The sequence below is a fragment of the Platichthys flesus genome, chromosome 8 (genome assembly GCF_949316205.1).
Source record: "Platichthys flesus chromosome 8, fPlaFle2.1, whole genome shotgun sequence".
Lineage (NCBI taxonomy): Eukaryota > Metazoa > Chordata > Actinopteri > Pleuronectiformes > Pleuronectidae > Platichthys > Platichthys flesus.
The window spans coordinates 7,538,037-7,562,689 of record NC_084952.1 but is presented as its reverse complement, the minus strand read 5'-3'; the positions used below and the strand labels follow the sequence as shown (position 1 = coordinate 7,562,689).

Genomic DNA, 24,653 nt, shown 5'->3' with positions numbered 1-24,653 from the left:
TCATTATGTTCCCTTCATAACCCATTAGATTAGTTCCAAATGGGTTTTAGGTTAAGGAAGCCATGACATATACAGCCAGGGTCATTGATAAGAATGTCAAATTATGCTCAGCCCTCTGGCCTATTCATTCATAACAACCACAGTGTACACAGATTCACCAATGGAAGAATATACAACACGCCTTTTTCACAGCAGACATCATCAGCTTTGAGACATGAAAGGAAGTTTGGAGAGTTTCCTGACATTATCGGGGGGGGCTGTACGGGAGAATGCATCTAGTTGCTTTGGACACTTTACTGAACTTTTCTTGCCAGTCCCCTCATAAGATGTCTGCGTAAGGCCCACGTGGTAGAGCAGCAGAGAAATGTCTCCGAGACTCAAAGCAAGCAAGTGGGCGTAACAACGGTATTTCTTACAAAGGCCAAACAATCGTCCCAGGATAAAAAGGAGGTGCCGTTCATGTAGGAGACACTGGCGAAGATGTCAACTTGGTAAGACAATGAAATACCGGAAACTTTGGCGGACTCCTGCATGGAATACCCTGCCTCCACCCCTCTGGAAACAGCTATACTGGGGAAAGCAGAGCCGTTACCAGTTCATGAAAGCATTGCTCAGCTCTGGTGTCTGGTGACATGCACTATACCAGGACCCTGAGATTGTAAGATGTTTAGTTGAATGGAATTTAGCCGCTATTCATGTTATTTACACCCATGCTACAAACATAGTCTATCCATAAGATTTGCAACGTTGCTTTGATGCTGTTTGATGGATTAAACCACCGTTCTTGTAGACGTCAACCATCATGTTTCTGAACACGTCGGAGCAATTGATGTGTTGGTTGTTATGAAAACATCACAAATAGCTGGCGTCTTAAGTAAAATGATTTAACAAGAAATGGAACATTCACATTCCACTTTACCTGACGTACACAATTGTGTGGTAGGAGACGGAGGATGATTTAGCTTTTTCATTCTCATACCATTTTAACAAGTTACCTTTCTCTCAACACAGGTCTGAATACTACGTCCATCAGTGAGAACAAAGCCAAGGAACTGGCTGCTTCCCCACTTGACCCCCAGATAGCACAATGTTAATAACAAACTGATGAGAAATTCATTATGAGCTCCAAATAAAAACAATCTCTCCTCGATAAGAGGCAAGTACATTATAATTAAACTGATGCATCTCCGTTTTCATTAGGCCGTGGAGCCTGAAAACTTGGGGAGACTGGGCCACTGAGATGGAGGCAATTAAGAAAGATTGTTTTACTGCACATTTGAGTCTACCGTATAAAACAGAGGCCCCAAGTAATACAACGGTGTTCCTGCAGCGGGAAAAGTCAAAAGCTGGCAGGCCACGGAGACACATTGAGGCACGGAAGACAGGTTTACAATGTTGTTTACTGGAATTGGTCAAGTCAGGATTAGTTACACTGCTGAGTCGTGAGACAGAGAGACAGGCAGGAGAGTCAGGGCTGTAGTGGGGGGTGGGGGGGGGGGAACTCATGTAAACGCTGTTTACGTAACATTTTAAATAAAATATAGTGTTTATGCACCTGGTGGTTTACTCTGTTGCTATTGTCCAATTTTTTTGGACAGTAACAAGTTTGATTTAAATTCAACACCATTGTTTACTGAGCATTTTATGACAGTGCAGAGCAGAGCCTCACCTTGCCCCCGCCCCCTGACCCCTGCTCCCCTGTCTCCTGAGCGTACAGCGTGCCCTCGCTGCTTGTACAGTCTCAAAGTTCAGTCTCTTCTGAGTATTGTGAGTCCTTCCACGCTGTCTCTCTCTAACTGTCTAACTATTTATCCGATCTTTGCGCTTGCTCTATCAGAATGAATGTGAACTGCTTCACTGGCTTAGCAGAATTCAGAGGCGGCCAGCTTTGAGTCCGGAAGACGGGGAAACAAAGAGAAGAGACACATGGATTTGTGTGTACTTCTGTGCTCTGTGATTGTCGAGGCAGGGGAGGGAACCGCTTGCTTCTCAGCTGTCAACGATGCCCTGGCAAAGCCTCGTCTGTCCAGAAAGATACTGAGACTAAAACCAAAGAGTGAGATCAGGACTCAAATGCCCTCTGTCCATCCATCACTGCACCACTGCAGCACAACATCCACACAAAGAGACAAACCTGAAACCACAACACACAAGCAGAAAATATAAGCTTTAGGGTTTTCTGATGAATATAAATGGCACCACCCGGCACCAACTGTAACTCCAAATGTTGAATTGTATTTCTATAAAATCTCAGAATATAAAAAAGTACACAATGTTGAACATATTGCTTCAGACAACCTTACGCTCACAGGCAAGGTAACGGCTAGACAGGCTGCCCTCCGTCTGTTAAACAGGAAAATGATGTGAAGCAAAAATGAAATTGAGTTTAAAATTTCTTTTTTGCAAGGACATGTCATAAACAACATCAGTCTCATAAACAGACAGGGAATTGTGGACACTTGGCATTAGCCCACTGACAAACACTGTGAATGGGCTTAATGTCCACAAATTACCTCGTCTGCACCAGCATGCAGCTCTAATTTGGCTCAGTCCTGCCTCCCGCGTGTTGGTCATTCCACATACAACTGACCACGACTTCAAGAAATGGCCGCCATACTTAACCCATCAAGTGAACATATGGCCGGGCGTAGGCGGTGCGGTTTGACCTCGAGGGAACGAGGGAGCAGGCAGGTCACACTAATGTGGCCCAATAATCTCTCCTGGACTCATTAGGATGATCGATGCCAGTCTAATGAGATAACACCTGGAACAAAGGCCTCTAATAGCAGACAGCTGCTGGGCAAAGTGGGCTAATTAAGAGAACATTCAGTGATGCTAGCTAATGCTGCTGCCATTGTGCAGAGGTTTTGGACCCCACCCTGTGAACATGCAAAAGTACAACATGTAGAATATGTCATACTGCCTCTTATTACTCATCATGACAATGAATCGGTGATGCATGAGGAAAGTGGAGGGCACGGAAGTACGACAACATTCGCAGCTTGACATGAATGCTTATCGAGCGGCGCTAAATTGGTCAATTATGGAGAAAATCAGTTTTGAGGTAACCTTTCAGCTTATTAAATAAGCTATAAATCAATCTTTAGGGCGGAAGGAGTGGCTGGCTTCTAATGACTGAACGTGTCTAACTTTTTCTCTTTCCTTCACCCTGCTTCTGCGTGGAAGTAAATGCAAACTGGAACATTACGTATGCTTATCATGGTGAGTTGAGATCATTGTTCACTCCTGTTTTTGAGTTTGCCACAACTTTCAAGTATGTAAACCTGGAAACTGCCCACTGGTGATAGAAGCTCAATGCAAGTGGTTCTCTGAGAGAAAAATGCGAACAAAAAGTCCACCTCCAAATACAGGCAGGCAGGATCCAATTAGTCCTATGCTTAGAAAAGAAAATAATGGAGGGCAGCGTCAAAAGAAAACTTTGCAATGATGTCTGTAAAAGTGTCGGTCCATGTCTGTAGTCGCGAATAAATATAATTACTAAGAACAAAAGAGAACACTGTGACCTAACATGAGTTTGGACGTGACTCTATTGCTGGACCATGAAACATTAATTACATATAATAAAATAAAAGAGAAAGGATGAAAAAGCTTCAGAAATTCCAATCAGAATAGGCCCTATATCCTGTTGCACTTGTTTTCACCTTTTCATCCTTTCTGTGCTTTTCTTTTTCTTTCAATTTGCTTGCTTTTCTGTTTTGTTTTCTCTCTCCCTCTCTTTGGATGTATTTCTAATGAACAGATGATTCAAAGTTGTACAAAATGAGATGTACAATTCTTTGGGATTGCGTGTCTATATCTACTCTTACAGCTTTCAATATATATTGATGAAAATACTGAGTTATATAAGCAGTCACAATGGGAGGAATATCTGCTAGCTTTTGTTATAGTATAATATTGTGATAACAATATTACTGCATAGAACAAACAAATGTTAAAGTGTGTGATATAGAGCTCTTATGTTTTCCATCATGCAAGCTAACTCACTGTCAGATGAAACTCAGGCATAACCAGAGAACAGCTTCTAAAATAAATGAAATGTGTATTCTAGAGCGACAACTATAATGTTTACAGCATCAACGTCAACCTATATTCTATAAACTCAAAGCCATCTCTCTGAGAACTGAGGTAAAATATCAATAAACCATCCCGACACGAGAACACTGAGTGACACTGAGTGAAGAACACATATCTGTCACCACCTTCCTCTCCTCTGTCTTCTGTCCTCTGCTGCTGATGTGGATCCACTGCCTCCAGGTAATGCTGCTGGTATTTTCCAGGCAGTTCTCTGTGATGCTTTATTGCACATGTTCATATCACAGTGACAATGAAAAGACAATTTATCTGTGAGGACTTGAGTGTTATATTCCCTTGGGTAAAGCGAAACATTTTAAATATTAAAAGCCTCAATGAAAATGTATATATTAATACACATATATTTAAAAAACCATCAAGGATGCAGATCATAAGTTTTACCCGTGCGATACTGACCAAGTAAAAGCAACGTTCCTTGTTTTTCCAAAGCAGAGTATTCCACCGATTACACAAACAACTCAATTCAACTAAATCTTTCATTGCTTTGATTCCTTTGATTCCAGTTCATATGAACCTTTGTGATGTGTATGGAGGATGTACTGTATAGTTACACCAGAAAACGACATTAGTATGGGTGGTTTGGGAAATAGGAAGAAATACCATCAGGTTTGACTGCAGTCTACACTGCAACAGTGCTATTCCTCAGAGAGCACGACGGCGGCTGTGAAAAGCTCCCAACTAACAGTAATTGGTTTTAAAATAATAGAATTCATTACAGTTATGGCGCTTGTTCAGAAATGCAAACAGGGTAAGAAAACACATTCACTAGAGACTTGGGCTGAGCTGCTTCACTAAAAACCAAGGGGAGATGAAAGGCATAATTCAAATGACAATTTTAGAACCCTTAGTTCATTTATATCAGAAGCTCAGAAGCTGTTGCAGGCATAATAACATCAAGATTTGTTTCCCTGTTCTTTTGTTCTACTTGCAGGGCTTGGGAGGGAACTTTTTTCCTCTCCATTTCATTCTTTTGTGGTTGCAAATTCCTCCTCCTCGCTCAGAGACATGTGATGTGACACACAAACAATCTAGCAAACAGCACCAGTCGGCAGCAGAGACAGCCAACTGAAAGCTTACATAGGAAATCTTGACAGGAAGGAAGAAAAACACCTCACACACGACCCTGAATTTGCTGCTTGTCTTATTAAATGACTGTGTAATTATGCACATCAGGAGTCTGCATTGTGAGGTCCTGCATTTTTTTTAAATGGCATCCAGTGGCACACCACGTGTTTTCAAGGCCGGCATCTCAGGTGTGACAAAGACATCCACCCAATCAGTATTAAAAAGATCATCTCTTAGAACCACTCAGGACACAAGGAGACAGGTCAGACATCTCTACATGATTGGATGTCCCCTCACATGCTGGGTCCATAGCCAACATCAAGGGCATCACCATTTGGAACACCATACATCTACCATCAGTTCAGCCTCAGGCCAATATCTAGTAATTGGCTCCATTCAAAAGACACAGAATGAAAGTCTTTTGTGTTGTTTTATTTTACTCAATTTATTTGGCCCCTCTACCTGAAGAAAAACAAGACCATCACATGGCTGTGCAGTAAAAATGGATGTGGTATGTTAGTGAGGGCGCATGAGCCGAATGACAAGGTGGAGGAAGTCAAAAGAGTGAGCACAGCATGTGGGGGGGAGTGAAGATACACCTTTCTGCCACCTTCTGTCTCTAGTGTCTTTGCTGGGTAAGAAACCTGGGCCGTGAATCAAAACCATCCTCAGCCAGGACCATGTTTGACCGAAGAAACTGGGTCCAGAGTGTCAAAGCAAATACAGCTTGCGTGAAGAGGTGACGTCAGAAATGAAATAGAGGTTTGATCTTGATCTCTTTGAGGGAAAGAAACTGTGATTGAATACACAAAGAGAGTGCAAGAGTGACGTGGTGTCAGTCTGCTGGCAACAGAGTGTGATACCAACTGTGTGGTTTTATAAGCAGAGAACTGATGTGTTGTTTTTAAGAGACATCATATGTACATCGTGTGGGGCCGATCTAATAAATAACTCAGGTATGACCGGACAAAATTGTTGTCGATAAACATATCTTAACAATAGCAGGTTAGGTTACATGCTTTCTTACAGGCCTTGATTATGCAGGTGAAGTGTTAAAGGCGGTTTGCCGTTGTCATATCAGAGAGAGTCTCACTTTTGAATCTAAACACAGATTCATCAAAATAATAATATCGAGTGTGCTCTTCCATCCTTTTTTCCCCCCCTCAGGCTATAGTAGGAGGGTTAAAGGATTGATGAGAGAGGACGGAACACTTTTAATGCCGTTGAGTCATTTCACACTTATTCTCCCCTTTAAGGACCAAACATCTAACAAATGTGATTAGTGGCGCACACAGTGGTGTGCTTTGTGGGCTAAGAGAAACCCATTAGGTCAATTCCATAACAACAATGGTGCTTTCAGTCCTTTTGCACTGCGCCAACCGGCCAATTCAGTGGGCAGCCACTGCCACCAAGTGCTGGCCTTCAGTACTACAGCACTGGCTTGAGAGCTGAAGCTGCTGCCGCCTCTGTCTTAATATGAGACCGACGATCGTCCGTGCATGACCCGCTATGGTGCTTATGGCAATCCAAATGATACACAACGGCTATCAATGGCTAACAACCATTCAATTCCATCAGCACTGCAGTGAAACATCCCTAAAGACCAACTCTCTTCTTTTATTTTTTCTTTAATACACAACTACAAACTTTGGCATGTACAGAGGACATGGACCAGGCCATGTAATTTGCAAGAAACTGCCACCAGTTTGGCAATTTGAGACTAACCAACCAACATGCATGAAGAAGAGGGGCAGCAAACTTACTCTGGGTAGAACCCTCGTCCTCAGGTGAAGGTAACCAACGCTTTAGTAACCAAGCAGCCTGAGACCTCCAGATATCCGGCACATGGATAGTTTTCCATTCATTCATTCATCTTTTCATGTATTCATTCATTCAGGGCCAGCCGCGTGTTGCCAGTAAACAGCTAAACAGTGATTCAGCTTGAAGGCTGCCATTTTGAAACTGTGGCCCATCTCTCCAGAGCACCCTTAGAAAAGAAACTGCAAGCCAGACAATAACACAGCTAGTGATCTGGCCTTGATCACGTCACCAATCATTACTGCAGAGAGCTGTCTGGGGGATCGGGGGGGAACCTGGCTGTTGATGAGGCGATTATGTGGCTTTGCTCTTGTGCCTCAAACTATGACAGCACTATGAAAACACTGCGGCTGATCGGCAGAGACTATACCTTGTTAGCACTCTGTTGTGCTGAGTGGACTAGTTGGCTGAGCAGTAAGGCGCTCCCACAGGGCATGGTGGGCTTACTGCAAAAGTAGAGAAGGATTATAAACAGGCCATCAATGTGACTCTCTCCAAACACGACAGCTCCAGCGGCATGAGTCTCCTCTCATGTCGACCGCGGGTCCCTGTCCACAGTTTCTCTTCATTTGTCCTTCCCGTCCTCAAACCATGTACCGTGTCAGTTGTGAAACAGATATAACAAATCAACAGTTTTTAGTTGCATTTGCTGATGTGACCTCTGCCGACATTGGAATGAAAGTCACCATACTGTCGGTATGAAGGCTGCATTCAGATCAACTTGAGATACATGAGGGAGAGAGAGAGAGGGAGCCTTGCAAGGTTATGAGCAGGAGTGCATTATCACCCACTGCAAGCGTTCTCCATGCAAATCTTGACACACTCACACGTTTCACTCCACATATTTCATAGAGATCACATCTTGAAGAAGCAGACAGCTCCATCACGCAAAAGCAAATAACTTACTAAATATACACAGATGTAGAGAGCGATACCGAAAAGCTAAAGAAGCAAATAAAGAAACCGGGAGTGACTGCAGGAGCAGGCGACCATAAAACATGGGGATACACGGAATTTCACAGCTGTGTGAACAGTTAAAGCAGATGCGACGGGATGTGATGGTGGATGCATACAGAGAGGCGGGTTGTAAAAATATGCTATAAAGTTTATGGAGCCTAATGCGGCCCTTCAGCAGCCTCCTGCCGAGCTGAGCATGTCGACAGTGCCGTTGAGTGTGTGACAGAGCTGTGGGGGAGAGATGTACAACTGAGAGCATAGCCGGTTCTCACAAGCTCCATCACTGGTGTGGGGATGTGTTAATACAGTATATAAAAATCACAGATAGGCAATCAACAGAACTAAGAATCCTATTTTTTTCCAATTCCTTCCCCCACCCATACTTTTTCAAATACTCTCTCCTGCACAATATCTAAATTCAAGCTGTAATATTCAAGTCTATTGGAACTGCCTGGAGAAACAGAGCTATTTACCCCACACGCAGATATAGGAGCATGAGCACACACCAACACAAATACAGAGAGACTATAAAGGACCGCCTTCGCCACTGTTCAATCCAATATCAGCATACTGTGCCCAGTCCAGCCTCTCATGTTCCCTTCAAAACAACACAACCCAGGTCTCCCCTTCTGATTGAAGAGGAAGGAGAAAAAAACATACATGTCCTATGGGTGTGGAGAGGTGGTGTGTGAGGAGAAGAGATGGCAAGGAAGGAACGAATAAAAAGATTTTTTTTAAAAATTGAAGAATGAAAAGACAAATGCTGAGGGAGAAGTAACCTCTTTTTCTATTCCCCCCGTGGGAGCTGGTGTTGACTTAATCCTTCCCACACAGCCCACCCTCTGTCACAGTAAGCATTTTGCTTCTTACACAGCTCAAAAAGGTCAATCCAACCATTAACACCCCGAGACAAACAGAAAGTAACAACATTTATTGATAAATCCGATGAAGACTGTAAAGTTCTGCATTACATGACAAATTTGGCCTGAGATATTCTGCTATTTAACTAATTAAGTGTACGAGTCTATGTCCTTCATTAACCTTCGCAACTCTGAAATTTCATATATGTTTTAAAAGGTATTTTACAGTGGAAGCTCCAGACAGAGTATTTGTCCCAGAGCAACTAAATTAATTCAATAAAAAGAAACAGAGGAGGAGTAATAAGAATTATAATTATAGCATTACCAAAAAGTGTGAAATGTGAACTATTGAATATCAGGTCCCCTATCTACATCTGCATTAGTCAATAAATGATCTCATAACTGACCATCAAATAGATTTATTCAGAATAACTGAAACTTGGTTTCAGAACATTAGTTTGAATGAATCAACTCTTATTAACTATACCACTCCCTAAAGCATGGGCAGAGGAGGAGGAGGAGGAGGAGGAGGAGGAGGAGGAGGAGGAGGAGGAGGAGGAGGCAGAGATTTCTCCCTCCTGCTTATTAATCAACCCTCAAAAAAAGTCCATTACTTACTATACATCGTCCACCATCTTCCTCTGGGTTTTTATCTGAATTCTCAGACTTACTATTAATTATAATATTTTCTTTAGTTAGTGTTTGGTACAGACAATTTACAGTGACAGATCAAAATCACTTAATTGCCTTTTCTCCACATCTAAATTAACCTCTGACTCTTTTTTCTCTCCCTTTCTTTCTCCTCTTCACCCCGACTTGTCCATTTTAAATGCGACAAGTTGAGGCAAATGGTCGCCCACTCCGAGTCTGGTTCTACTGCAGGTTGCTTCATATTAAAAAAGGGTGTTTTTATCCTTCTCTACACTGTTGCTAGTTGCTTGTTTATTGTGCAAACTATTTGGATTTTTTACTTACTTTGTAAAGGGCCTCAGATACTGTGTTATGTTTTAATGTGCAGGTGCCTACATTTTTGTTCACATCTATGTCACCAGCTTAGCAGAGAGAAAGTCCTACACACCTTTATGATCCCCAACTTCCCAGTAAAAGAACAAAGCTGGAAATAGTGTTTGCCGTTAAGGACAAAAATGCATATGAGTAAATGAAGCAGGAAATACTCGATGTGTCCATTTAAAACAACGGCTGACTCCAGATTTCTAGATAAGATATTAAATAGTAGTTTATTGAATAAATCTTTCCTCATCTTACTCCCAGACAACTTTTTATTTTTATCAGATTAGCTCTTAAAGAAGCTTTCAGCCAATCAAAGAAACATCTTATTCATACAGTTCCTTTCCAGTGCATGTATCCTTGATCTTAATTTAAGATAGAATCAATGGTGAAAACTGGCTGAGGGCATGGGAGGCAAATGATTAATTTTTCATTGCCGTTCTTTTAAAGCACCAAGGACATGTGCCACATCAAATCTGCTCAACCTGCAGTACCCAGTTTAATAGCTTGCTTGAAACAAAAAGTATTTTCAGGCATGTGGTTTTAAAAGGTAAAGAGGGGAATCAAAAAGGGAGGGAGCCTTGATTTCCTTTCAGCCTCACAATATTCGTTCCTCTTTTTTTTACAAGAACCTTCGTAAGCATTCCTGGCACAGTGAACAAACACTTATTTCCTGTTAAAGATGAGCCAGCTATCTGTATGGGCTTATATCAATGCAACTTTCTCTCTCTGCCGTCCTCATTTCCAAACACGGATCCTAGACATCCTCTATAAAAAACCTTTTCAACGGCTATTCCTTCTTTTGTGGCTCAACAGTAACAAGACAGAAAGTCCATTACTTACAGAAAGACAGAGAAGTCCCTTTAACTTAACACAAAATCAACCCAGCACGCAACAGTAAATGGTATACATTTTATTAATTTATGGAAAATACATATGATTATAATCCTGTATTAGACCCACTATGGGGACATTTAGATTTCAAAAAGAAATATATTATCCATATTCTATATAAATTCATTAAATACTCTTTTTTCTAATTATTACTGTGACATCTCCTATTTGAACCCTACATTGTCATAAACTGTTTAAAATTTGGAAACATGATCCGCACAAAAATAAAAAAAATGTTGAATCCTTGATCAAATCATACTGACGACACGTACACACAGAGTTTATACAACTGCACTAACCACCCCTGCCCAACATCCCAGAGCTGACCAGCATGTTAACATGGAGATAGGCATCATCTGTCCAGTCCACACAGATGTTGATCACCCCCCCGGTGGTCCGGAGATTGCTGCGTTTCAACTCACAGAGCACACAACTTGACTCATGGGCTGTCATGGTCTCAGCAGCATTCCTCTGAGCTGCAGAGTTTGTCAATGGCAGTGCAGGGGAGACTGAAGTCGGCTTTCGCAGTAACACGGCAGGAGCCATTGATGGATTGCTACAACATGGCCCCTGACTAGTGACGTGAATCAGGCCAATCTTGAGAGACTGATGCCGCCGTCGCAGTGGTCAACAGGCAGCCGAAGCACATTGTGAAGAGAAGAGGTGTCTGGTCCTTCTGGAGAGTTCAGCTGTAACTGCAGGCATCTTGTTACCTATATGTGTGCTGCCCTTATTTCCCTCAATCTTGCTTAAGGAGGTGAAGGGAGCGTATGAGACTTAGCAATGTTGCACACTTACACGCTTCTCAGACTGGATTAGAACCAATTCACACAGTCCTCTTTTTCCCCCCCCTCCATCTCTACTGGGAGAGGGGAAAGTGCCAGAGAGATTTCATGCCTGAGACAGAGGAGTTAGAGTTGTGTGTTCCCTATGGACAATCTTAACTAATACTCGCCTTCCAGCACACCTGAGAGCGCTCTAACCCACTGACGCACGCTGACAGCGTGAAAATGGGAATCTGCCAGCAAAGCAGAGAGCCCACCCTCGGCGAACCAGGCTAAATGCCTTCTCTGCTTTTTCCTCTTTCAGTGGAGCTTTTAAGAATGACAGCTCAGAACTATCACTATGTTAACCATACGTGCTATTGCCGGGTTTACACAGAGGTTCCAAAGGCCGGGTCAGATGCTTCAGTGTACACTTGAGTTTAGAAAAACTTCTTGACAAACTGGGTCCCTGGCACCTTTTTGACATGGTTTGCAGAACGTCTGCAAGTAGGCCTCCACATCTCGGATGAGCAGTCATGATTACAAGCTAAGGTAATGCTGTCATATTCCATTTACTGAACACAATGTGGCCATTGCCGCAGATCGAGAGCTACTCCATCCACGTCCATAAAGGCCAAGCCGAGAACCCACTTTTCTCACAGAAATAACCAAGCACAAAAGAACCGTTTGACAAAGAAGGAGAAAATGCAATCGATACAAAACGTCTCTGTAAAATGCTTCAAAGTCTGAGAGCATGGACAGAGCAGTCGCCAGGTCACAGTGTGCTGCTTTACCTTGTCTGTGTTCCAGTTCAGCTTTACAGTCCTCTTAATCCTTACAAAGCTCTCCAAAGGCAATGAAACACCATTTACAGGGATAATTCAACATTTGCTCAACCAATAGCAGAGCTGTCCTTTTCACTGTTCTTTAAAAAAGTCATGTGGGTGCCACATTCATTCGCCAACACTGTAGCGGTTGCTTATAAAGTACAGTACATAGACAACAAAAACATTTTCAGGATATCTTTCGTTTACTGGTAAAGTGAAATGACAAGAATGTGATTTGTAGGCTTCATTTATTTCAAAGAGCAAGGGTTTGTAAGCAAATTCAAGCATTAAGCCACAAACTGGGTCCCAACCTTCAACACTTGATGGCTGCTTGGATATTATTGAATTTCGGTACCTAAGACGTAAATCTTATCAGCAACAGTGAGCCAATAAGCATTCAGCAAGCTTGAATCATGATCTAATTGTGCTGGGGATTAGCTGTCCAACAATGTTACTAACATGTCATTGAAGCACACAGGAAAAAAGACATTACACCCATAGACGGGGCTCATAGGAGTTGAATTTTGAGAGAATTAACGACAATGTGCGTCTCAGGATTAAAAGCCATGGATCCACTTTGCCAGGTTCAATGCACAATGTAATTTATGCAAAAAGGACATTGCTGCCTGGGCAGGTAAAATGTAAAGTTGATGATGAACTCCAGAGTCGCTCTGTGTTAGAAGAACCAGAAACGTCATCTTCCTCTCAACATTCAAATCCACTTAATGTCAGACTTAATGTCACTTCTAAATGTCCCTGACTGGGAATTTAGAAGTAAAAATTTCAGACAACTGTCACATTTTTAAATTAAATTTAACTTTACTGTGATTTGCATTGACTCAAACAGATTGAACTGAAAATTGAGTCAGGTGACATAAAAACGTCATAAATCCGGCTCCAGCGAGGATCCATGCAAGAACATTTAAGAATATTGCCTCATGTTTATAATTTCTTTGGAAAATGTTGCATTTATAAACTTTTCCAGTAATTTTCACAGTATTAATACTTTAAATAGACGGCTGTACCATTGTCGAATATAGTTGAAAGATATCCAGCATAATTTTGCCAAGAATACAGGGCAGAACAAATGTATGTGATTTTCCCACTCTCTACAGCTGTATGCTCAGGAGTTAGAGCGGAGTTTCCACGATTGTAAACTCTCACAAACATATGACACTGCCGATTATAAGCATTTGTGTAAAAGCTATCTCTTTGTGGAAAATGCTAATAGGCGTTACACTGCAATGTATTTCAAAAGAAACTACAAAAAAAAAAAGCCATCCAGTAAATTTTCATGCTGTATAATTTCTAAATCCCTCATTTGAAAGTGCTGCCATTTACATGCAAGAATTGTGCTGACAATCTTTTGCCTTTCCAAATGATCAACCATTAGCAATATCAGTGCTGAAATAAAAATCCAGGCCATAAAAATGACCCCAGTAGCACACTTTGGAACTCGCTCCTTGACAATGTTCCAAAAGGATATAAATGTGTGTATGTATTTGTGTTGTGTGTGGGGGGGGGGACATAGAAAAAACAAGTTTTAGAAGCCAAGTAAATAATGGGCAACTTACCGCAACTTTGCTCCCAGTTATCTGCATGCAGCGATCAGCGGAGAAGGTTAATGTGCAAAAAGACACAAATAGCACAATTATTAGTAGGCTGCAGAGTCCTCTCCATAACATGTTGAGGCATTGGCAACACGCAACTTGTGTGACATCAAACATCCTTCACACAATTACAGCACACACAATACAACAACATTTGTAAAACAGCCAACGAGAGAACTTTAATAATAATGACATCCTGAAGATTATGTCTGTTTTCGGTGCCTGCAATTTTTTAAATTGTCAAATTCCTAATAAAACAGTTACATGAAATGTGGATGAATGTAAACATTAAGAAAAGCAAGCTCGCGAAGCATGGAGACACAAGGTATCATCAATACATGGCACCAACATCTGTGGAAGTGATGAGTCAACATGCTTATAACCACACAAGGGACTTGATTAAACGATTGGGGTGAAATATGATTGTGACGGACTGACACAGAGTCAAAGATTCATCCCAGTAGAGGAACAGAGGCTCCAGTGGACAAAGAGGGCACAGAGTGTCTTCCCGGGCTGAAATCAATCAGCTGCCATTAGCACTGGGCTTCAAGTGTCAAATTTGTGTGGCAGAACTACATTGAGCACATGCAGTCAGCACGATTCTAAGAGTTTAACCTTGTTATCTGTCAATAGTGACAGGCAGCAGGAGTGTATTTTATTACTGGCACTGTGGAGCTTGTTTCACAGGCGGAGGGCGTCTGTCAGCTGAGGAAATGTATTCTAATCTGTGACTGAGCTTCTCTTTGACGGCTGCATGTTTCCAAGAAAATGCATTTGACTGCAGGAAGTTACAGAACACTCTTCCTCGTCTTTTACCACTTCCCAGCCCCCTCTCTCTTCATTCTCTTCTAATCTACCATTCCATTTCTTTTATTGTCAGTTTCAAACTGCAGGTCTGTGGCGATTTGATGCTTGATTTCCCCCTCTCCATCCCTTTACCAGGAGTTTATGATCACCATAAAGTGCGTTTAACGCACGCCGCCAACTGACCACGCACATACTACTTTTGAATCATGCCGTCTGTCCACATAGATCTTGCTCTCCACTGCAGCATGTCACTCTTTAAAAGGTCTTTGCACGCAGGGGACGTTTCTGTGTGATTCATTTGCACATTTATAGATATTTTTTAAGTTTTTCTAATAAGAACTTTGACACAGAAGGTGAATGGTGAATCTCTCAATGCAGTAAGCGATTTTTCTGAGCTTTTGTACCTTGAAGTAAGGAGTTCAACCAATCGCTGTACAAAAGTTTGTGAGGCTATACAAGAGCATTGCGCAGATGGATTGCCAGTTTATAGGATCCCAGTAGGGTCCTTTTTCTCCTCAGATGTGGCTCTAGCATTCCCACCAGGACTTCAAAGTGTCCCATCGGCACTAAAGTATTTCAGGAGCCCGGGCTGTGGTGGAGCTTCAGCCCATTGTACGAGGCAGGGGAACTCTCCTCTTTCTCTACCTTGTAAAATAGGAAATTCTTCTTTTGTGGAGTGAGGTGGAACTCAAGATCGTCTTCACTGCATGATACTGAAGTCATGATTTTTTTTCTGAGGAAAGAGCTGGTTTAAATCTTTTTATTGAAAATGCGATGCAAATTTTCTTTGCTGCTGGTTTGGCTGGTTTAATGGTAAGTCTTAAGTAGTTCCCATTATCCGTCAAGCCCCCCCCCCCCCCCCCCCCCCCCCCCCCCCCCCCGTGTGTAAAGACATGTGATTACTGCCGGCTGGAAACATTATAATGAGTTACACCGACAAATCAGAACACAGATATATTCCACAGATGCTGATGCCTGTAATTGCTCATACAATTATTGAAAATCTTGTTTTAGAGCAGGTTGACCAAAATAACAGACACCATCTTGAGGCTGATCACACAGGCAGGGGAGAGCTTGAGGGGAACAGCACAGTTTCATTAACAAGCTTGTATGTTGAATACAACGTGACACCTTGTTCTCGAACAACTGCTATGAGGTATGACTACCGAGTTGTTGGCTAAATGGAGAGAATGTATTTCATTCAGGGTGTGTGTGAATGTGTAATGTTTCCAATGATTACAAATTCCCTAATGTGTCAGTGTAATTAATAGTCCAAAGGATGGCCACCATCCTTGTCACTACAATTACTTCACCACTATATTTCTTTAAATTTGACTCATCTACAACTAAACTAAATATTTGATGTTTGAAAGGAATAAATTGGAAAACCCTATTAAGATGATTTAGATGTTTGGGAGCAGCAACCATATTTACAGCAGCACTGTCACTTCAATATTTAACTCAATAATATAAACAAATTTAAAATGTCTATAAAGTCTATTTAATAGAAAAACTGAGAGAAGTTGAATTAGGAACATCCGTCACTGCAGATTCACTGCCTGCAGGTAATCTTGCTGGACGGGGAAAGCTGCTGGAAGATTACACAATTTTTTATTTTAACTTGATCTCAATTTCCAATTATTAGACAAAAGAATTAAGCATATTGTGAAAAACATGCTGGGTTGAATGGGAGTTCAAAATATTTGTATACATGGTTTTCTATACATGTGATAAAGCGTCATCTCTATTGGAAACTAAAGTAAAACATTCACTTCACCCCGAATCCACCTCTGTACCGTCCACTGTGTGTATCTGACAGAGCAGAAGGCTACAGTCTGATCGCAGAGGAAAAAATGGTAGAGAACATTCAGCATTCATTTTTTTGCTGCTTTCTTTGGTCCAAGCATTGTATCTCGTTCATCGTGTTCCATTATGCTAAGTGTGTATTGCACATTTTTATTTCTCTATATCAATAAAAATGATGTATCAGTCGGTGCTAATAAATACTAATTATGAGTATAGTGATAAAGGGGCTTGATGAGCTAAGTAAGGTCAGGCCCCATTAGGAGAACAAGGTGGTACATTGACGGTCACATCAAGCAAAACATCAGCCAAATTCAAATAATAACGGACAATGGACTCTGCCATCATCTTTTCTCCTGCAGGTGAAGCCACATCACATTTAAACAAGAACATATTCACTATCTGTAGTAAAAGTAGAAAAATAAGTAATTGTATTAGTGGAGAAGAAATAAGGCAGAGTTAATGAGGTCGGCACACATTCACAGACAGAAGAGAGAACGAGAAATGAGGTGAGAGAGAAAGACAACGATTCATGCAAAGCTGATGGTCAAGGACGTCCACAGACACACTCCTGCAAAAGCGGAACTGGATACCATTGAAACACGGCTCATATTCAGAAGAACAGGGTCAATGTTGAAGTCTCCCTTGAAAAGACATTCCATTTTGTGCTAGGGGTAATTTGCCAGTCTCCTGCTGAGGCACCTCGGTAGATTATGGGACTGTTCTCAATCTTGCCTTGTGATAGACCAATAGAGAGGTGGCAATTCACAAGGGACGGGAAAAAGGCTTTGACTTTCATTTGAAAGATATATTTTACTAGAGTAAACAAAGTGATTACTACCCTTTTTTCATATTAGCTATCATTTGAAGTCAGATATCTTTGTATAAGTACCGTGCTGAAGACTTTGTGGTATATCAACATGCATTAATGATGAATAAACACACACAAAAGGTGAATATTCTGAAGGAAACATCAAGCACTTAAAGCAATTTAAAATAAAATGTTGTTTAAAAAAATATTTTGGTTGCTTTTTGTTGGGCACTAAAGCACAAGTTCAATTGAAAAAATCTGCAGAGCCAAACAAGAAAACTGGGACACCTTACTGGTGGATATTTCTTCTTACCACAGTATGTACTGGTTTAAAAAAGGGTCTAGCTCTTCTAACAGCTGTACATGCACCTTCTACAGAGAGAAGACAGGGAGTCCAGTGCTTGTCTGAAAGCAGCTTAAGAAAACTGGTGACATTCATGAATTTCCCGCTTGTATTTGCAATAAAATATACGTTTTCAAAAAGTGTTGTTCCTGTAAGAGTAAGATCAAAAAATATGATCTTGACAGATGTTCTACTGGGATCCTCTAGAACAAAACAAAAACGGAGAGGAAATTCTTCCAAAGCCCCAAACTGCAATCTCACAATGCTGCACACGTCTTTGGTGGAAAAAGATTGAGTCAGATCAACAGTGAGAGTAACACAGCAAAACACGGACACACCAAAACCCATCACCATTTGCTTATTAGGAAAAATAATGTTATTCATTATGTCTATCTATAAAATCAATGGTTCATTTTTAGATGTATCGCGCAGCCCTTGTTGTCAACGAATATGTACCTTTTCTTTATTATTCTTCTTCTTTTTATTAATAGTTAATTATAATTGGGTTTGTCTAAAGTATCAAGCCTTAATTGCATATAGTACAGGTTTGACAATGACATCTTAGGAATCATTTACATTTTTTTAATTTATATATACATCAGCTGATATATATTAATAAGAAATAATACATATTTGTATTTGGTGTCAGCCCCTAAAAATCCATATGGATGAGGCTGTGACTGCAGAGGACATTTGATAGCAGTGTCACATTAATATCTGTCTGACACAAAGCCTAGGCTCAGTTGTCTTGATGTATTATCAGTATGTAACATACTGTGTTGATGTACAAGTGTTCCAGTGTAACTGTATGTGTGCAGTTGCTTGAATCTGTGTATGCAGATACATCATCACTGACGTTCAGCCATCCCCCTCCTTCAGTCCTATTAAAAGTGATAGCAGGGAGCTGACAGACGCTGCATATTGTCCTCCGTCCTTTCACTACACAGATTACGTTATTCATTTGAATAAAATATCGGCGCTCGCGAGGCATAATGGGCCCTGCGAGGAATTCAATCATTTCGGATAATCATCATTATCAATAATGCCAGTTAATTACCATAACAATGAGGAAGGTAATGAATGATGATGTCAAGAGAGCACTGCCCAGCTTGAGAAGCGGTGGGGACGCATATCACTTTCTTCTTCGGTGCAGATGTGAATTTTATCTGACAAGTGCAGCCATAACTTCAAAGGATGATTCAAGAATTCATCATAAATTCATGGATAACAGTCAAAAAACCAAGCAGTGCTTTTTATTGCTGATTTGGGATTTAAGTGATGATGTATCTGGTCCCTTTTTACACTTCATGAATCAGCAGTGAGATCCTTACGTGTATTATTCTCAAGTCTGTCAAAAATCGAAGGCATCTTTAATTTGAATTACTCACAGGCTTATCTTCGGCTTATGCTGAACATTGCCTTATATATTTGTGTTTCCCCTCTGTACCACTGCTGAACCAACAGGTAAATTAGTCTTTATTTAAATTCAAATCAAAGCGGACCACCACCGGGCATAAACACTCATGCATGTTCACCACAATCCAACAATCTTCATGCGAACACACAATCAAACAAGCAGTGACCACCCAACTGGATTTGAGCGAGTGAGTGACTACAATTCAAAGCCCTTGGATTGTAACAGAGGAGGAAAAACAACTAAGAAAAAATCAAATCAAACTTGCGGTGAAGAGTGGAGCGTGAGACAGTGACAGAAGTCAGGGTGCGCGGGTAAGGATGGAGAAGCAAGCAATACAGCACAGGATCAAGTTCAACTCTAAAGGGTCGAGTGGGGTGTCATGATACTTCGACGCACCCACTACAATTAGACAGTACACTTCACACAACAATGATACAGCTCTCAAGTTAATCATCTCACTTACGGATTTGGCGGTGGCGGAGATGTACTGGACCACCATCTCACGCTTGGTGCTTAAGTCTTTTCCACGCAGGGGCTGTTTTCGTTCCTCGTTCAGGTTCATGTCCTCCTACACAAACACGCAGACGCAAGAGATTGAATGCACAATAATGGTAGAAATCTTTTTTGAAAGGGGGTAAAGAATATCAATAAATGAAATTAATAAAATCTTATCTCAAGGAAAGATGATTTTCTTATAAAAAAAATGCCGGTTGTACTTTATTACACAATTAACATCACTAAGCATTGAAGGGAGGAGAATGTTAAAACACGAAAGTTGGACCCGTGATATTTACAACACAATAGTTTCCCTTTAGAACAAGAAATGTTTCAGAATTTGCAATCAGGTTATGTCCTTCTACAATTGAATAAATTACTTTTGCATCCATGTTTCGATGTCAAAGTCACAAGGTGCAGCAACAGGAAATAATGACAGTAATAATTAGTGTTTGCAAAAGGCAGCAGCCAGGCTACCGCTATATAAACTGTGCAACCTCAAGTCTGAGCGAGCGCACAAAATCAAACAACGCCGCTTCTATTGAGGGCATGCAATCACATCGGATGGGCTGAATAGGGGGTATCTTCGTGTTATTGGGAGTATTATCTTTGTGCTACTTTAATTCGGCATCACAAAAGACTTCTTTCATGTGAGAGACATCAGGGGATGGAGCGAAGGCCGGACAGAGCACTAAAAGCTAGGGAATGACATGATGATTAGAATGGAGGGGGATGTTTATCAGAGGCACTCTCTCACAAAGAGATGGCTCGAATGAACCGAGAGAAAAAACATCCTCCTCAGGGTTTCAGTCTGTTGAACCTCAAGTTGTGGAGCCATGCTGCCCTCTGCTGGGAGGCGGGGGACAAATCCCACATCCTCATGTTTGGCTGATTGGATTTTGCAGCGACTACCCGACGACCAAGTTAATGTAGAATTACAAATGAAGCATGTCACATCTAAGTTAGAACACTATATTATGTGACGGCTTGAATATCTTAACCACAAGTAATCTAATTCGATTTGATTGTGCTTCATTTGTCAGTGAGGCCCGGGCAGGAATCCCATCCAGGGCATCGTGACCTAAATTCCTTCAACTACATTTCCTCTAGTAGTAAATACCCTCGGAGCTTAAAAACTATTAACATCCCTTTTGTAGAACAGGGGGAAGAAAAAAAAGCAAGACTGAAACTTCTACAATTGGCAGGTTTTTCACAAAAAGGAAACCGGGAGGCATTTTAATTAATCTTTGAACCCTGCTAATTTATCTGCTTAATTGGCATTCAATAAAAGAGGCAAAATGTGTCAGGGTGAGTGTGCTGCAGAGGGGTAGGAGGAGAGGGCCTGCGGGATGCTTGCCAAGGGGGCGAACTGCAGGAATGAGCCCTCCGTGTTTAGTTTCTAAAATGATTAATGCTCTTTTATTAAATGTATACTCTCGGGCTTCATAAAAGAGTCCCAGGATATCTTCAACTACGCTGCTGGAGTAACTGAAATGATGAGATCCGAGTTTGTATCAATTGACTGTGGAATCGGCAAGAAATATCCTCTTGAACATTTTGTCTCCAGTTGGGCTTAAAACCCTCAGCTAGGAAGTATCCAGCACAAAATATTCTCCCCTGGCTGTCTTATATGATTTTATTCTGCATTATGAGGTTTTCAGGAACATGGTCTTTCCCAGTGGACTGCTGTTACTGCATATATATACACACACAGCACAGTCCCCAGTAGTAAGACAGTGACACATTATGTTCACTCTCTTTGCTCTGCACTCCAGCACACCGGATTTAAAATGAAACAATGGCTGAGGTTAATGAGCTGACATTCGGCTTTAATGGTATTTGATGGTGTCCACATCCCCACTGGTTGAGCAGACTTGTAATCAGAGCAGGCGACCGAGGCGGTTCTGAAAGCCAAGCGGTGTAATGCTCCTGACTGGCCAAGTCAGGCACCTAAAATCCGACAGAGCAGGTGTTCCACTCCCAGAAGAGCAAACTTACAAAGATGCAGTAAGTGAAGACGGCTGCATCACAGACCTGCTAGCGCTCCTTCTCTGAATACAAATAAGTAAACTAAATATATTAAATTATAAAAAACAATTACCAATACATATGTTGACTTAAGCTTTTAATTAGACCAACACATTTTATTCACCCAAATTTCAAGGACGGTGGATGAAAAGTGCAACAATTTAATTAATTTATTGATGTAGAATTAAGCATCCTCAAATTAAAACTGGGATTGACCAATTGACTTTTAAAGCAAATGTTTCCTCCAGTGACTTCAGAAAGTTCAGAGTCAAAGCAAAAAAAAAGTGCCACCATCCTCCTACTTTTGAGACTACCCTGTAGATAAAATATATAGCATTGGAAGGAATTTCAAAGTCCCCGCAGCACGAAGAGGCTGCAAATACAGCCCCATCCACAGAGCCACAGGCTTCACACCAAAGAAAAGAGCAATTAATGGCCACCATCAAATGTGTCTGTAGGTGAAATAAATATGAAGAGTCCGTGCCATGGGGAAAAGCGGATCTAAGAAAAATAGAAGACATATAAAAATGTTTTGCCTCAACTGTGACAAATCGATTATTTTACCCTCGAGCCTGATCCATGAATGTGTCAGGGCACACACAGTAACTCTCTGTGGGCTGGTTTTAATGTCCTGGGGTAGGGTGTAACTGCTGAGGGATCACATAGGAGCTTATTAGTAGGAGTGACAATGGCGTATATCGAGGCACATAAAACCTCAAAATAGCTACAGCAGCACTGCAACGTGACATTCTTCTTTCACTGGTCCTCTGTCTACTGCAAAGCACCTCCAATCCATACACCACTCCTGACAACGAGAGGACATTCTCTATAGAACGGGAAGAGAGACACGCGGGCTCTGGTATCAAATCAATCCTAATAAGGATGCTCCTGGAGGTTTTCATGCTGACGGACAAGTGCAACAATCATCAGGGTAATAATGTCATTACGACTGCTAATGGCCAGCTCAGAGGACTTAAGTGCCAATATGCAGCATTCATTGACACAAATTTGTGGCAGGAGGAGGGAGACTTTTCAGAATGGCAATCCTCACAAAACATTCACCGCAGCTTTCCTGTAATGACCCTTCTTGACATAATTAAGTGTTGAAGTTATGAGGAAAGAGGTTTGTGACACATCGGGATGTATTGTGAAGGCCTCACAGCTAACAGAGCTCTGATGAAATGAGTTCACACGTTACTGTGGTAAACCTCTTTGGATTGGGGGTCTGGTACTGCAACACAGCAGCCTCCTGAGTGAGATGCAAATCCTGGACACCGGTGGACTTGGTGCTGTGCATTCTGATGAGCGTGGCTCTGAGTACCAGTTGCGCGCGCCTTGGGAAACACCAACGACAGGACACACGGGGCAAAGTCCATTGGAAAGGCAGTGCTGAGGGTAAATGTTTATTTTCAGATTCCTTGAAACACTCCCTGTAGTTTTATGAACATACTCCTGCTCTCCACGATTAGCTTCAAAAAGTCTGGTAAAGAGTTCGTTTGGTTTTCCTCCCCACTGACTGAGGGAGTCTCCCAGTTCCACCAGAACCCTTTGATGACCTTTCAGTAATAGGCTGTGTGCTATTCAGGCTTTGAGATACACAGCGCAACGTGTAGACCACTTTCCGGAGAAAAAAAAACATTCTCACTTTCCCCAGGTCGTTAATGCACAGTCGGTGGTCTCACTAATATGGCAGTGGGTCATCCCTTCATTTGAAGCCAGCCAGACATCTAAGGCTTTGCATGTAGCGCCATAAAAACAATCAATAACAGAAAGGACACAAGACATAAAGAGAGCAACTAAAATGTTTGTGTGCGTGTGTGTGTGTGTGTGAGTGTGAGACAGAGAAGGCATTACAAAGACAGATGCTGAAGAGGAGCTGCTAGCATCAAAAGAAACAACCACTGACTTTTCTGTTTCTGATACATCAAAGCAGGAAAGTTTACCATCTATTACAGTGTGGTTTACAGTGCTGGCTTCAAAAGCACACGAGTAAATAATGCTTTTCTCTTGGATTCCACTGCTACAATTATACACCCCGACCCAAAGTGTCAAGGTCTGTCAGGTGTCACACCGTGTGTTGTCTTCTGTGTCGTCTGTCACTGAGCGAGATGAAGCCTAGGTTTAATGTCACGCCGCTGTGAGCACAAACACAGTAATTGAGAGGTGAGCTGAGTGACAGGGATGAGCACCCAGGCAAGAAAACACTAAGCAGTGGCCTGATGAAAACCACGAGCCCTGGTCGCATTTCTCTGGCCCTGGCAAAGAAGACCATTGTATGTGGGAAAAAGGAAGGGCAGACACTGCACCACTCACATACACACACACACACACACACACACACACTCGGAGACATTATCCACAATAGTGCACACAACCTATGCAATGAAGCCAGAGTAATTCGGCTCCCCACTTCAAAGAGATGAGCTGAAAGCTTTTTGTTAGATTTCAATCCTGCAGTACATAAGGGCAAAAATGCATTTCAATGGAGAAAATCACAAGTGTGACAGAGCTTTGACCCCACAGATGAGTGTGAATTGAATTTCAAAGTTGGGGCGTTTTACTGACTGTGGCCTTGCGTGTGTACGCAGGCGGGCCCTGCATCACAAAAGCTTCACATCTGAATGTATAATGATTTTTAGCAATACTATAAAACCAGGTAAAGATTTGTCTTTAATTCAACCTCTAAAATGTCATTTAAACAATATCTCTCAACCCTGGAACTCTAGATGTTTTCTGATGTTCCATTAACATTTTGGAATAATTAGATTAATATCATAAACATGCACTGACTAGTTGGTTCTGTAAAGTGGTCTGGATCAGTTGAACTACAGTCAACTATTACAGCTCTTGTTTCAGATCTAATCCTGTGATAAATTGGTAAAATGTGACGAGTCACTTTACTCATAAAAGCTGGAAACCATTGGTATAATTACATCAGGGCCTATTATTTTGTGGGTGAAAAAGAAAAAGTAAAATAACATGGTCATCATATTTCTTTCCATGCCTGCAAAGCTTTGCAAACTATAAAACAAG

At 41.5% G+C, this 24,653-nt stretch overlaps 1 protein-coding gene across 4 annotated transcripts in view; it reads right to left on the bottom strand.

Annotated features, from left to right (window-relative positions):
- Positions 1–24,653, bottom strand: part of diaph2 (diaphanous-related formin 2) — a 329,090-nt gene that overhangs the window by 289,486 nt on the left and 14,951 nt on the right. For 3 of the 4 annotated variants that reach the window (XM_062393632.1, XM_062393635.1, XM_062393634.1), the window contains 2 exons: positions 19,561–19,665; positions 13,881–13,901 (listed from right to left, as the gene is read on the bottom strand). In XM_062393632.1, coding sequence (XP_062249616.1) covers positions 13,881–13,901; positions 19,561–19,665 — 126 coding nt within the window. The remainder of the gene's footprint in view (positions 1–13,880; positions 13,902–19,560; positions 19,666–24,653) is intronic. The other variant, XM_062393633.1, reaches the window with a different exon arrangement.